Source organism: Lipotes vexillifer, unplaced genomic scaffold (assembly GCF_000442215.2).
Source record: "Lipotes vexillifer unplaced genomic scaffold, Lipotes_vexillifer_v1.1 scaffold173, whole genome shotgun sequence".
Classification (NCBI taxonomy): Eukaryota; Metazoa; Chordata; class Mammalia; order Artiodactyla; family Lipotidae; genus Lipotes; species Lipotes vexillifer.
In genome coordinates, this window is record NW_006770924.1 from 1,795,471 (window position 1) to 1,807,962 (window position 12,492).

Here is a 12,492-nt window from a genome sequence, read left to right on the forward strand (position 1 = left end):
AATATTACTCAGCCATAAAAAGAAACGAAATTGAGTTATTTGTAGTGAGGTGGATGGACCTAGAGTCTGTCATACAGAGTGAAGTAAGTCAGAAAGAGAAAGACAAATACCGTATGCTAACACACATATATGGAATCTAAGAAAAAAAAAAAAGGTCATGAAGAACCTAGGGGTAAGACAGGAATAAAGACACAGACCTACTAGAGCATGAACTTGAGGATATGGGGAGGGGGAAGGGTGAGCTGTGACAAAGCGAGAGAGTGGCATGGACATATATACACTACGAAACGTAAAACAGATAGCTAGTGGGAAGCAGCCGCGTAGCACAGGGAAATCAGCTAGGTGCTTTGTGACCGCCTGGAGGGGTGGGATAGGGAGGGTGGGAGGGAGGGAGACGCAAGAGGGAAGAGATATGGGAACATATGTATATGTATAACTGATTCACTTTGTTATAAAGAAGAAACTAACACACCATTGTAAAGCAATTATACTCTAATAAAGATGTTAAAAAAAAAAAGAAGCAAAAGCAAAAGAACCAGTTCATATATAGACAGAAGTTTTTGCTATTTGGATCATATAAGAACCAATAATTTTGGGCTTCCCTGGTGGCGCAGTGGTTGAGAGTCCGCCTGCCGACACGGCACGGAACACGGGTTCGTGCCCCGGTCCGGGAGGATCCCACATGCCGCAGAGCGGCTAGGCCCGTGAGCCATGGCCACTGAGCTCGCGCGTTCGGAGACTGTGCTCCGCAACAGGAGAGGCCACAACAGTGAGAGGCCTGCGTACCGCAAAAAAAAAAAAAGAAAAAAAGAAAAAAAAAAAGAAAAAGGACCAACAGTTTTAATGTTTTCGGAATTTAGGCAGGTCCCTTTCGAAATTAAAAAATAATAAAATGGGACAGACATAATTCTTTAAAAGATTGACAGTTCAGCCTCCAGAGAAATAAACTAGTCATTTGGTTAGTCTCGTAAATCAATCATCTGATACATGTAAGACAGACACTGATCTTTATGAGCTAAGTTCTACTCAACTCTTCTAAACTGAGTATAAATTACAGATTATAGTGATTTTCACCAAAAGAATATCTAGGAAGAACATAATAATAATAACAATAATAATGCAATTACATATATTTTATAGTTTTTTTAAATGTAAAGTTCCTTCTTTCTCCTTATTTATGACTTTGCCTGAAGTGATGCGCATGGGCTACACTAAGGTAAACTGGTATGCAGGAATAAAGGGTGCAGGGAGAATGGAGAAGGGAGATGCACAGCTCCTGGCCATTAACACATGGAATGCTTTTGTGTGGGCTTGCTTTGTAAGAGAACAGCCTTATTCTTGTGGCTCCAAAATGGCTAGAACCAGTGTCCAATGTCCAGAACCAAATAAATGCCAACATCTAACAGCTGCTACTCTCTGGCAAGAAGTCTGAGGCAATCTAACAAAGATCATTAACTGTGGCCAGAAGTCATTTTGCTCTTTGGATAGGATCACAAAGAGAAAGAACATGGTAGAGAGGAGCAAATAATAATTTTCTTCCACATTTAATAAACACATTTTTAGTATTCTCCAACTCACAATAAAGTTTTTAATAGTTAAAATTTCCAATGATCTTCTATCTCTACATTGTAATAATCTGAAAATATTACAGAGTCAATTTTTATTAAATCCACATGAGACAGTGTCAATATTCCACTGATGTACAATACGAGCTCTAGCTTACATGTAATTTACTTTGGGAGGCTTTCTTGATACTCTTCCTTACCTTCCAGGCTGAGTTTGGTGTCCTTCCAATGTAAAAATGCTTTATCACACTGCTTTTTAATTATTTAAATAATTTAAATTGATTTGTCTTACATACTATACTACCCTGACCAAACGCACGCGCATGCGCGTGCACGCCCGCACGCGCACACACACACACACACACACACACACACACACACACCTCTCCAAAGGCAGAGCCTATGTCTTTGCTGTTAATGTATTTTTGGCTCACTCGAAAAGTACCCAGCATATACCAAGCATTCAATAAATATTGAACTGAAATGATTTACTTACTGTCCACTACTTAATTTCTCTCTAATTGTGGAAAAATCCATAGGCTTCTTAATAACTTTCTTATAACCAGGAACAAGTTTCAAGTTTACAGGAAGCAGAAAAGGCCATGCATCCTCATGAGTTTCCATTTCAGTAAGGATCATACTAAAGAAAACAATATCTGAAATCAGTATCTATGCTTTAGAAATATCTATTTTTATTAAAAATTTACCTTTCACAATCTTTCAAGTAAAAAATGCAAATTAATTTATTTTAAAAGATAAAAGAATATATTTACTTATACTATAGACTTTCATTTCCTACTTACACAAATTGTGAAAAAGTTGCCTTTAGTATGGTAGATTTCTAAGCAAATAAAATAGGAAGTTGTAAATATACAGTACATGAAAACTGAAATAATACCTGCAAAGAGCTAGGTCCTTGGAGTCATCTCTTTTAGGTTTCTTAACAGAAGTAAAACTTTCTTGTTTTGACAAACTAATAGAAGTGTTTTCCTCCATTTTTCTTTTTTTCAGGTCTTTGATTCCTCTTTTTAATGAACTACTTGTAGATGCAGAGTCTTCATCCTCAGTATCCCCTGTTAAAGTTACTTTCTTGCCTTTTTTTGACTCAGTCTTTTTTCCTTTGACATGAAGTTTTTTGATTTTTAGAGTTTGACCACTTGCCTTTAATTTAAAAAAAAAAAGGAAATGAGGTATAAGAAAAATAACTGTCTACAGGCCTTTTATTATTTTAAGTTAGGAAAGCCTGACAGGGCCAACAAAAAGAATATTATCTCTGATCTCGAACGTTGATCATTTTATTATTTTCAAGAGAGATCTATGAATTTGTTCTCCCATAATATGAGGCAAAAATCTAATAAAGCGTGAAAATTTATTTTAGGAATTCTTAAAATCTGAAGATGTTGATCTCGTGGTAATCCATCTTCGGAACTATAGAACTTATCAGCAGTATTTCTTTAATCTAGGTCAGCGGACCCCAACCTTTTTGGCACCAGGGACCGGTTTCACGTAAGAAAATTCTTTATGGACGTGGGATGGTTCAGGCAGTAACGCGAGCAATGGGGAGGACTGGGGAGCGGCAGATGAAGCTTCACTCGCTCCCTGCCACTCACCTCCTGCAGTGCGGCCTGGTTTCTAACAGGCCACCGAGGTAAGGGTCTGAGGCCTGGGGGCTGGGGACCCCTGGTCTAGGTCACTAACTGAATGAGTTTAAAGATACAAAAGTACTATCTTTTGGAGCACAGTATAATTAAGAACAAAGGTTGAATAGAAACAAAAATATAGATCTTATTAATAAGAAAGTTGAAGAGATCATTAAGAAGCTAGGCGAAAACAAGGAAAATAGCTCATGACGTGTCCAATAGAGAAAAAGTTCTTTAGAAATGATCAGATCTACTGGAAATTGATATTTCTTTCTAGATAAAGAAAAAAAGCATTTTCTATAAGAATAGAGTTCCACAAACTTGTGGTTACCGGGTGTGAACAAAGCAGAGGTGAAGGAAGAGGGGAAAAAATATCTGTTTTTGAGGAAAACAATAAAGAAACAGCATAAAAGATTATATTTGGAATCAAGAATGTGATTTCCAGCTATGGCTCTGTCAGTAACTAGCTATGGAACTTTGTACAAAAATATCTGTGAGTCCCTGTTTTCTAACCTGTAAAATAAGAAAGATAAGCCACACAATTGGTACGGTCATTCTAGCTCTAAAATTACACGGAAAAAAAAACACAAAAAAACAACTTCAAAAAACCTCAACGTGGCCTTACGCAACTAACTACAATGTACAGGCAGCACACTGATGTAACGATAGCTGCCCACCACACCCCTCAACCTAGAAATAGCGAAATAAATCTGTATTTTCAGATTTTACAATACTACAATAAATATATCAGATCATAGAAGAATATCAGTGCCAAGACCCTGTAATGTATGGTTTTTGTTTTAATTTTCCAGAACAGTGTTTATCCTCTTTTAGCAAATTATTTCCTCTCTTACCCAGACTATTAAGAAATCTTAGACTTAAGACTTAGGGTCAGATATCAATCAGCTGTAATTTAAAGTTGGAGGTATCCTTGAAATGAATTTGGCTGAAAAACATTTCTGTGGAGTACTTCATACCAATTTCTTTGAGGATTTCAGGACCTCTTCTAGCATTATTTTTAAAAATTGCTTTTAATCAAGCAATTAAAATTATTTGTTTCTCTATTGGTAGGTTAAAAGTATAGTTAAAGAAATATTTTAATTGACTAAAATAATAAAACAAACCATAAATCTAACATCTTCCCCATACCATATGAAAGAATCACTACCCCTTGAAACTAACTGGAATAATTAATATGTTTTACTAAGTCTCTTCTCCATTTAGTTTATTAATTTTTATTCACTAAAATCTGATTATTTTGAGTTTTTATATTGCACTGAGATTTTAGCACTCTGAAATCATAAAAAAAGAGAAAGAGAATGCTTAGTTCATGAGGAAAAGGTCTATTTAATGAAGATTAAATTAAGTTAGATTGAGTAATTGTGTTACTTAAAAAGAACAAAATTTCATGAATAATGGGTCAAAATTTCTAGTTCCTATTTGAACGAAAATACTATTGGGTTGGCCAAAAAGTTCATTTGGGTTTTTCCATAAGATGTTACGGATCCCAATACTTGGGATCATATTCTAACAAATTAATACTCATAGTAAGAAAACATGAAATTTAAATCCACAGAAATAAAAACTTTCGTGATGTTTTAAAAAGACAATGAAGCCTCTCTTTCTTTTATAAATGATGTTTGTCAGCTTACCTCATTAGATCATGCACATACACTTTGAAAAGCAAGCTTTTACACAGTTGCTCTGTTACTGATGACTTTGTTCTTCGACAGAGAAGTGACCCTTCCCCACCCTTTCTATCTTATTAGAGCCCAAATCCAAAGAGGAACTTCATGATATCTTAAGCCAAACCTATCAGATTACACATACAAGGGCTCATTTCTGTTATGCTTGTATATCTATACATCAGAAGTTGTGAACTGGTGGCTCAGAGGCTGTAAACAGCCCACAGAATGTGGTGTTGTTTGGCTCATAATGCTTGTAAAAATCCTGAATTTGTTGCCAACATTTAACATTTGGGAGGGCATGCATAAAAATCCATAATCTTGAAATATTGGTAGATCCTGGAACACTGGGCCCACATGTCTCCATGACGGCTGGAGATGAGCAATGTCTGTCACATATAAATGGGGCCATGGCTTGACTTTCCTGTTTGCTACAGTCCCAACTCTTTTGTGTTATTTGGCTTTTGTAGGCACTGGAATTTAAAATTTCTTGTGTGTGTGTGTGTGTATGAGTGTGTATAAATAGGTATATATATACACACATGCAGGTTTTTTGATTCTGTGATCCTGAAAGTATATATATCTATCTTTAATATATATACATAGTGTATGTATATATATTGGCATGAAAACACACATATACACAGAATAAAAACAGTCACAATGACATATGCAGAAATAGCTATTTGAGAGCAAGCTGTATAATATAAATATTTGTAAATAACTGAATTACTGGAAAGATATTTTTAAAACCTTAACTTTAAAAATCTTTACCAAAATCCAGTGTTTATAACATCTGTTATTGCTGTAAGAAACATATCACCTAATCCACCACATTAAAAAAACAAGAAAGCAGAGGCTTAGAAAGCTGCATTTACATAGAAGGGTTTAGATGAGATCATACACCTCACATCTTCTAGTCCATTCCTGAAATGATAGATAGCCAGAATTCTAATTTAAGCAAATTTACAGAAAACAAAACCTCCTATAGCCTACCAGATGATACCCCCAAGAATTAAAACACTGATTTGTTAGTAATTCATAAAGTATTAGAGACACTTTTCTATAACTTGACGTTTATGAAGTTAAAAGATAAGTTATGTACCACCAGGGAAGATTATTATTATTAAACTACATTTAACTATATATAACAAAAATGATCAAGTAATGAGAAATAAAAAAGCAATTATTAGTGAATATGGTGCCATGTGAGACCTCTGCTATTTTGTAAAATATAGCCTAAAATATAATAAGGTATTAATATAAATATATCCCCCCCCAAAAAAATAGATCACAGAATTTTAAAGTCATAAAAACCTTCAAACACACGACAATATTTGATCCTTACAAATCCCCGCAAAGCAGATACGATTCCATTTTACAGATACAACTTTGAAGCTAAGAAAGCACTCCATATTTATAGATCTGGGAGGTGAGAAAAACCATCAAAGGAGACTGAAAAGGAGCAAAAGGAAGAAGAAAATCAGGTGAGTATGGTATCCTAGAAGACAAGTGAAGATAGGATTTCAAGGAGGAGGGGAAGTTCCATTCTATCAAATGTAAGTGATGGGTTAGGTGAGATCTAAGCATTGATCACTGGACCGAGCAATGTGGAAGTCACTTGTGGGCACAGTAAGAGAAACTTTGGAGAAGCTGTGGACATGAAAATATGACTGGAGTGAGTTTAAGAGTGAATCAGAGGAGAGAAATCAGAAAGAACCAGAACAGAAAACTTTCCAGTAAAGGGAAGGGGAGAAATGGGGCAAGTGGATCAAGGAAGAAGTGAGGCCAAAAGAGGGGTTTTGTTTAGTTTTTGTAAGATGGGAGAAATAGTAGCATGTTAGTAGGCTGATGAGAAAGAACCCAGTGTAGAAGGAAAAACTGATGATGCAGGAGAAGACAGAACTGCTGGAGCCATTCTCCTAAGGAGGTGAGAGGGGATGGGATCTGAAGCACAAGTGGGCTTGCTGGCTTAGTTAGGGGCACACAAGCAGTTCATGGCAACAGGAGGGAGGGTAGAGTATGAGAGCCCAGATATAGGAAGGATGGTAGGTGTGGTGGTGGATGCTTGTGATATTTTCTTCTGATGGCTTCCATTATCATAGTGAAATGGGAGTAAGGTCATCAGCTGAGAATGAGGATGGAGGAGACAGTAAATTATCAGGCACCACTAAAGGCTCTCTTAGCCTTAAATTTAAAGGGGTGGGTGTTTTCTCCAGCCACATTCAAGATACCTTTGTATCTGAATATACAGGTGCTGGAGAAGTCATAAAGTTGGATTAACCAGAATGATGGTTTTACCAAGTGAGAGAGAGGCACAGGAGCTAAGGGTGGATGCAGTGATTATAGGAGGAAAGAGAGGACGTGAATGGGGAGAGGGACAGTGAAAAGGTCTTAAGATAAATGAATTGAAGGTCCTGATGAGATCAAAGAATTATTGGAGTTGGAGCGCTAGAGGGAGTGAAGAGGAAAGAAAGGAGGCAGTGGAGAGATGGATGCTTGAAACTGAGTTTATGAAGTGGTGGTAGTTACTGGTAGTAACTACGTTAAGAGATTAAACATGGAAGAGAGTGTCTGAGATAGGGAAAACCTAACAAAGAGTCTGGCCCTCAATACATTCTAACCCTTTCACACTTCTTACTCCTTACTTTATAACTCTAAAACCCATTTCTTTCTACTTTATCATAGTGCTACTCTTTAATCAATTAGTATAAGAATTCACAGGTTTCCAATTTATATGTGACTGGAAAGTGACTTAAAATACATATGCTTATTACCATATGACCTAGCAATTCTACTCTTAGGTATATAACAAAAATTGAAAACATATATTCATATAAAAACTTGGGTATGACTGTTCATAAGCAGCATTATTCATAAAAGCCAAAATGTAGAAACAACCCAAGTGTCCGTCAGCTGAACAGATAAACAAAATGTAGTCTGTCCATATAATGAAATATCATTTGACTTTAAAGATGAAGTGCTAGAACACAGATGAACCTTGAAAATATTGTGCTAAGTGAAAGAAAAAGGCCACATATTGTATGACTTGATGTATATGTAATGACAAGAATAGGCAAACCCACAGAGATAGAAAATAGATTAAATGGTTGCCAAAGGCTGAGAAGAGAAGGGGAATGGGGAGTGAATGATAATGCGTACAAGCATACTTTTTGGGGATCATGAAGATGTTCTGGAATTTGATAGTGGTGATGGTTGTACAACTTTGTGAATATATCAAAAACCACTGAATCGCACACTTTAAAACGAATTTTACAGTATACGAATTATATCTCAAAAAAAAAATCCCCATAAAACTCTTCATTTTGATCTGGCAATTAAAAAGTTGTAAGTAATAATACTACTTAAAAAATACTAAAATTTATATGGAGCCACAAAAGACCCAGAATTGCCAAAGTAATCCTCAGGAAAAAGAACAAAGATGGAGGCATAACCCTTCCAGACTTCAGACACTACTACAAAGCTACAGTAATCAAAACAGTGTGGTATTGGGGCAGAAACAGACATATAGATCAATGAAACAGAATAGAGAACCCAGAAATAAACCCGCACACCTACAGTTAATTAATCTACAACAAAAGCGGTAAGAATATACAATGGAGAAAAAACAGTCTCTTCAGCAAGTGGTGCTGGAAAAGCTGGACTGCTAAATCAATGAAATTAGAACACTCCCTCACACCCTCACACCATATATAAAAATAAACTCAAAATAGTTTAAAGACCTAAACATAAGACATAAAAGTCCGAGAAGAGAACACAGGCAAAACATTCTTGGACATAAATCATAGCAATATTTTCTTACATCACTTTTCCAAGGCAAAAGAAATAAAAGCCAAAATAAATGGGACCTAATCAAACTTAAAAGCTTTTCCACAGCAAAGGAAACCAACAAAACAAAAAGACAACCTACCAGACTGGGAGAAAATATTTGCAAATGATGCAACTGACAAGGGGTTAATAACCAAAATACACAAACAGCTCATACAACTCAATATCAAAACCACAAACAACCCAATCGAAAAATGGGCAGAAGACCTAAATAGATATTTCTCTAAATAAGACATACAGCTGGCCAACAGGCACATGAAAAGATGCTCAGCGTTAAGCGTTACTAAGTATTAGAGAACTGTACATCAAAACCACAATGAGGTATCATCTCACACCAATCAGAATGGCTATCATCAAAAAGTCTACAAATAATAAGGCTGGAGAGGGTGTGGAGAAAAGGGCACCCTAGTACACTGTTGGTGGGAATGTAAATTGGTGCAGCCAGTATGGAAAACAGTATGAAGGTTCCTTAAAAAATTAAAAATAGAGCTTCCATACGATCCAGGAATCCCACTCCCGGGCATATACCTAGAAAAGGTGAAAACTCTTAATTTGAAAAGATACATGCACCCTAATGTTCATAACAGCCCTATTTACAATAGCCAAGACATGGAACCAACCCAAGTACCCATCAACAGACAATTGGTTTAAGAAGATGTGGTACACATATACAATGAACTATTACTCAGCCATAAAAAAGAATGAAATATTGTCATTTGCAACAACATGGATGGACCTAGAGATTATCATACTAAGCGAAGTAAGTTAGACAGAGAAAGACAAATATCATATCACTTATACGTGCAATCTAAAAAATAATACAAATGAATCTATATACAAAACAGAATCTATATACAAAACAGATTTCTAGAAAACAAACTTATGGTTACCAAAGGGGAAAGGTGGTGGTGGGGGTGGTGGGGAGGATAAATTAGGAGTATGGGATTCACAGATACAAACTACTACACATAAAATAGATAAGCAACAAGGATTTACGGCAGAGCACAGGGAACTCTATTCAAAATCTTGTAATAACCTATAATGGAAAAGAATCTGAAAAAAAAATATAACTGAATCACTCTGCTGTATACCCAAAACTAACACAATATTGTAAATCAACTATACTTCAATTAAAAAAAATTTAGTTTTAGATCAGTCTTACCTTAGCAATGCAAGCTGGACAAAACCAGTCCCCATCTGGTATAGTTGTAATCTTGGGTCTATGGCAGTATGTATGACAGCCTTTGTCACAGCCATCGCAGAGGAGGAGCAGTTCTTCATTATCTCCCTTTCGACAGATCTGGCAGTACTATAATACATGGAAAATCATTTAAAATTAACACTCTGCTTCAAATAATAGTTTGGGGGATATTAAACACACCATTAATTCCTAATTTATATTAGTAATGAACATTCTGCTTGCTAACAAATATACAGTAGCCATACACATCTATGTATCTCTCGTTACACAGATATGGACCACATGATGGGGTGAGCAGTTCAGTTGGGGTAAATGCACATTTCAGGTACACTGCAAAAAACAAAGCTAGAGGTTGAATGCCTGCACACACTTCAGAAGCATGTACACATTAACATATGAAATAATTAACATGACATTAGAGCACATAAAGCAATGAATAGCTTTAATACATGGTGTTTTAATTTTTTAATATATTTCGTCATTTGCTTATCTTAGCATCCTCATGATATCCTGAGAAAGAAATAAGTAAAAGTTAGAGTAATTTTTAAGATCAAAATTAGGAACTTGTATTAGTAACAGAATTATAAATAATAGTAATAAGATGTCACTGTATTTTGACTATGTCCAAATCAGGAAACTTTGGAAATCAACCCAAATCAAACATGTGTCACAAATGTAGAAAATGGATCCTACAAAATGGTTTCCAAGGGAAAAAGAAATTGATACAATAAATTAAATAAAAGAATTTAGAAGTCATAATTTATTTTCTAGGACTAAAAATAAAATTGTTTCTTCTCTGTTGAAAAACTTCTAATACCATTAAGAACTTTAAAATCTATAAAGAGATTTTTTTTTTTCCCCATGCACACATATTCTGTATAACAAGTTTCACAAAGGGAAAGGAGGAAGATTAGACAGGTAAAAACTTTAAAGATGGCTTTAAAAAATGGTAAGTACTAACATTATATTTTGACATTTAGTTTTTATTTGTCACAGTAGACAATGTCCTGTAATCAATATTCCAAAAAATGAAAACATTACTAATATAATATTGTACATCAACTATATTTCAATTAAAAATAATTAAAACATTTAAATTATAAATCATTTGTACTAATTTTAAGTTATGTATTTATATACTGTTAAAAACAAAATAGCTTAATTGTTCAAACTTAATTTTTTAATTTCAATAAAACATTAAATCTTAATCTGAGAATGTCTAAAATAGTCTTTCATAACTCAATACGTACACCAATGATAGCTTAAGAATCTTGTCAAAACAGCAGATACATGCTATTCACCTTAACAAATATCTAGCAAATATATGTAATATACATGTAATACTAAAACTGGCAAGTGTACTAAGAGCAAAAGCAGTAGAGTTTAATATCCCAACAGTAAGTATTTATTTTATGACCTTTCCTGATAACCACATCACTAAATACCTTAATATGGTGTTATTTCTCCAAATTTGAGTTATTTCTTTAAAACTTCTATTATAAAAATACTCATTGAGAAATAACATTTCGAAGGTTATATTTCAATTCCTATAACAATAAAATTTAAAAATCAGATTCATGAACATTAAGTAAATTCTCATTGTTTTCTACAATAGGTAAAAATACTATGAAGCCTGTCTTACATCTCACATTTATGATTTAAAAATAAAATTATTTTCTGATACTTATTAAGAAAGGGTGGCAGGTATCAAGTTCATAACATTTTCGAAAATCCACAGTAATAGCTCACAATACGTTAGAGCAAATGTAGTAAAATTTGGTTTTAACTCCTCTGCTACCACAGTAAAAAAAAACAGTGGATGTTGCCGATTGCTTAACATTAACAACAGAAAACATATCGTGTGGGCTGAGAAGTATCTGGAGGCAAATCATGGCAGCTCCTTCTTTCCTAGTAAGCATGGTTTCTGGTAAAGAGGATATTTCTAAAGATATTGAGCACTTTAACATTTTTTTTTAGGACTTCTTATGAGGATTATTATAGGTTTTGTTACATTTCTAATTAAAGGTTACCAAGTGCTCATTAATTTTTCAATAAGAAACTCTGCCTTCTTTTCAAAGTAGTTTTATAGCAAATAATGTATTATTAAACATTAAAAAAAGAAATAAAAATTATGAGATGGAGTTAAATAATGATGAATGTATATTAATTTATTAATAACAATGGAAAAGAAGTTTGCAAAACCTGAAATAAAGCTTTAGATTGCAGAAAGTAAGTATACTAATATAAAGGTAGATTTTGGTACAAGTTTTGGGTTTCTGTGTTATAGGTTATAACAAAACTGCCTACATTGTGATGATTGTTTTGGTGTAGATGAGAAAAGTAACTGTACAAATTTGATTCTGATATAGGAACTGAATCTTTTTTTATCATTATATCCTACATTTCACCAAACATATTTGTTTAAGGTGACTTTAAAACTGGTTTTAATAATGATTTTTAGAAGGAAAATTATTTTTACCTGGTAAAAATGCTACCAGATGACCTGAACAATGCCTTAAAACTTATAGTAAATTCTAATCTGTATAGGGAAA

General features: G+C 34.4%; 1 protein-coding gene across 2 annotated transcripts in view; it reads right to left on the bottom strand.

The window, feature by feature from the left end:
• The window catches only part of BAZ2B (bromodomain adjacent to zinc finger domain 2B), a 128,545-nt gene that overhangs the window by 5,580 nt on the left and 110,473 nt on the right, over positions 1 to 12,492 (bottom strand). For both annotated transcript variants that reach the window (XM_007446456.1, XM_007446457.1), the window contains 3 exons: positions 9,902 to 10,048; positions 2,464 to 2,726; positions 2,062 to 2,205 (listed from right to left, as the gene is read on the bottom strand). In XM_007446456.1, coding sequence (XP_007446518.1) covers positions 2,062 to 2,205; positions 2,464 to 2,726; positions 9,902 to 10,048 — 554 coding nt within the window. The remainder of the gene's footprint in view (positions 1 to 2,061; positions 2,206 to 2,463; positions 2,727 to 9,901; positions 10,049 to 12,492) is intronic.